Genomic DNA, 959 nt, shown 5'->3' with positions numbered 1-959 from the left:
GCAGACCATTGTGCATGTGCCATAATAAACAAGAATATAAGAATCTGCTGTAATTAGACTTGGAGTTGGAGGGCTAAAAGAGATCCTAAGGCTTATCTTGTCAAACCTTGACATTTTTATGGAGAGGGAAACTAAGAACTTTATCAGGTGACTCGTCTGAAGACACAATCGCTTATTGGTAGCAGACTCAGATCTGAAAGCCCAATACCCTGACTCCTAATGCAGCATTCTTTCCAATAAGCCATGAGGACAAGCAAATAATTTCAAAGGAGCAAAGCACCTAAAACAGCCAACAGATTTATGGTTATTTGTTGCCAAAATAAAAGCTATTTCAGTGGGAAATTACCTTTGGTGAGCAGGGCATGGAAAACCACTGTGATATAAACATTATAAATTTAGTATAAATTTGCTCAAAATATAGGTTTTAGCCAAAACAATCTTGAATAAGAAGAACAAAGTTGGAGGGCTCACAATTCCTGATTTCAAAGCTTATTAAAAAGCAATAGTAATCAAAACAGTGTGGTACTGGCATAAAGACAGATACATATATTGGGCAATGGGATAGACTAGAAAGCCCAAAATAAACCCCTGCATGTGTGTTAAATTGATTTTTGACAAGGGTGCCAAAACTATTCATTGGGACAGGACAATCTTTTCAACAAATGGTTCTGGGGGAACTGGATACCCACCTGCAAAAGAATGAAGATGGACCCTTATTTTATATCATATGCAAAAATTAACTCAAAGTTGATCAGAGATCTAAATGTAAGCACTCACACTATAAAAACTCTTAGAGAAAACACAGGGTGGGGGAAGCTTTATGACAACAGATTTGGTGATTGTTTCTTGGATATGACATCAAAAGCTCAGGCAAATAGGGCTCCTGGGTGGCTCAGTTGGTTAAATGTCCCACTCTTAATTTCAGCTCAGGTCATGATCTCAGGGTCATGAGATTGGAG

General features: G+C 38.0%; 1 protein-coding gene across 1 annotated transcript in view; it reads right to left on the bottom strand.

Annotated features, from left to right (window-relative positions):
* Positions 1-633: 633 nt before the first annotated feature.
* Positions 634-959, bottom strand: part of LOC145722513 (zinc finger C2HC domain-containing protein 1A) — a 2,694-nt gene continuing 2,368 nt past the window's right edge. Inside the window, exon 2 of the mRNA XM_081825787.1 lies at positions 634-689. Coding sequence (XP_081681913.1) covers positions 634-689 — 56 coding nt within the window. The remainder of the gene's footprint in view (positions 690-959) is intronic.

This window comes from Leptonychotes weddellii, chromosome 7 (genome assembly GCF_054177405.1).
Source record: "Leptonychotes weddellii isolate Sample4059 chromosome 7, ASM5417740v2, whole genome shotgun sequence".
Lineage (NCBI taxonomy): Eukaryota > Metazoa > Chordata > Mammalia > Carnivora > Phocidae > Leptonychotes > Leptonychotes weddellii.
Note: the sequence above shows the minus strand (reverse complement) of the source record. Positions and strands in the feature narration are given on the sequence as shown.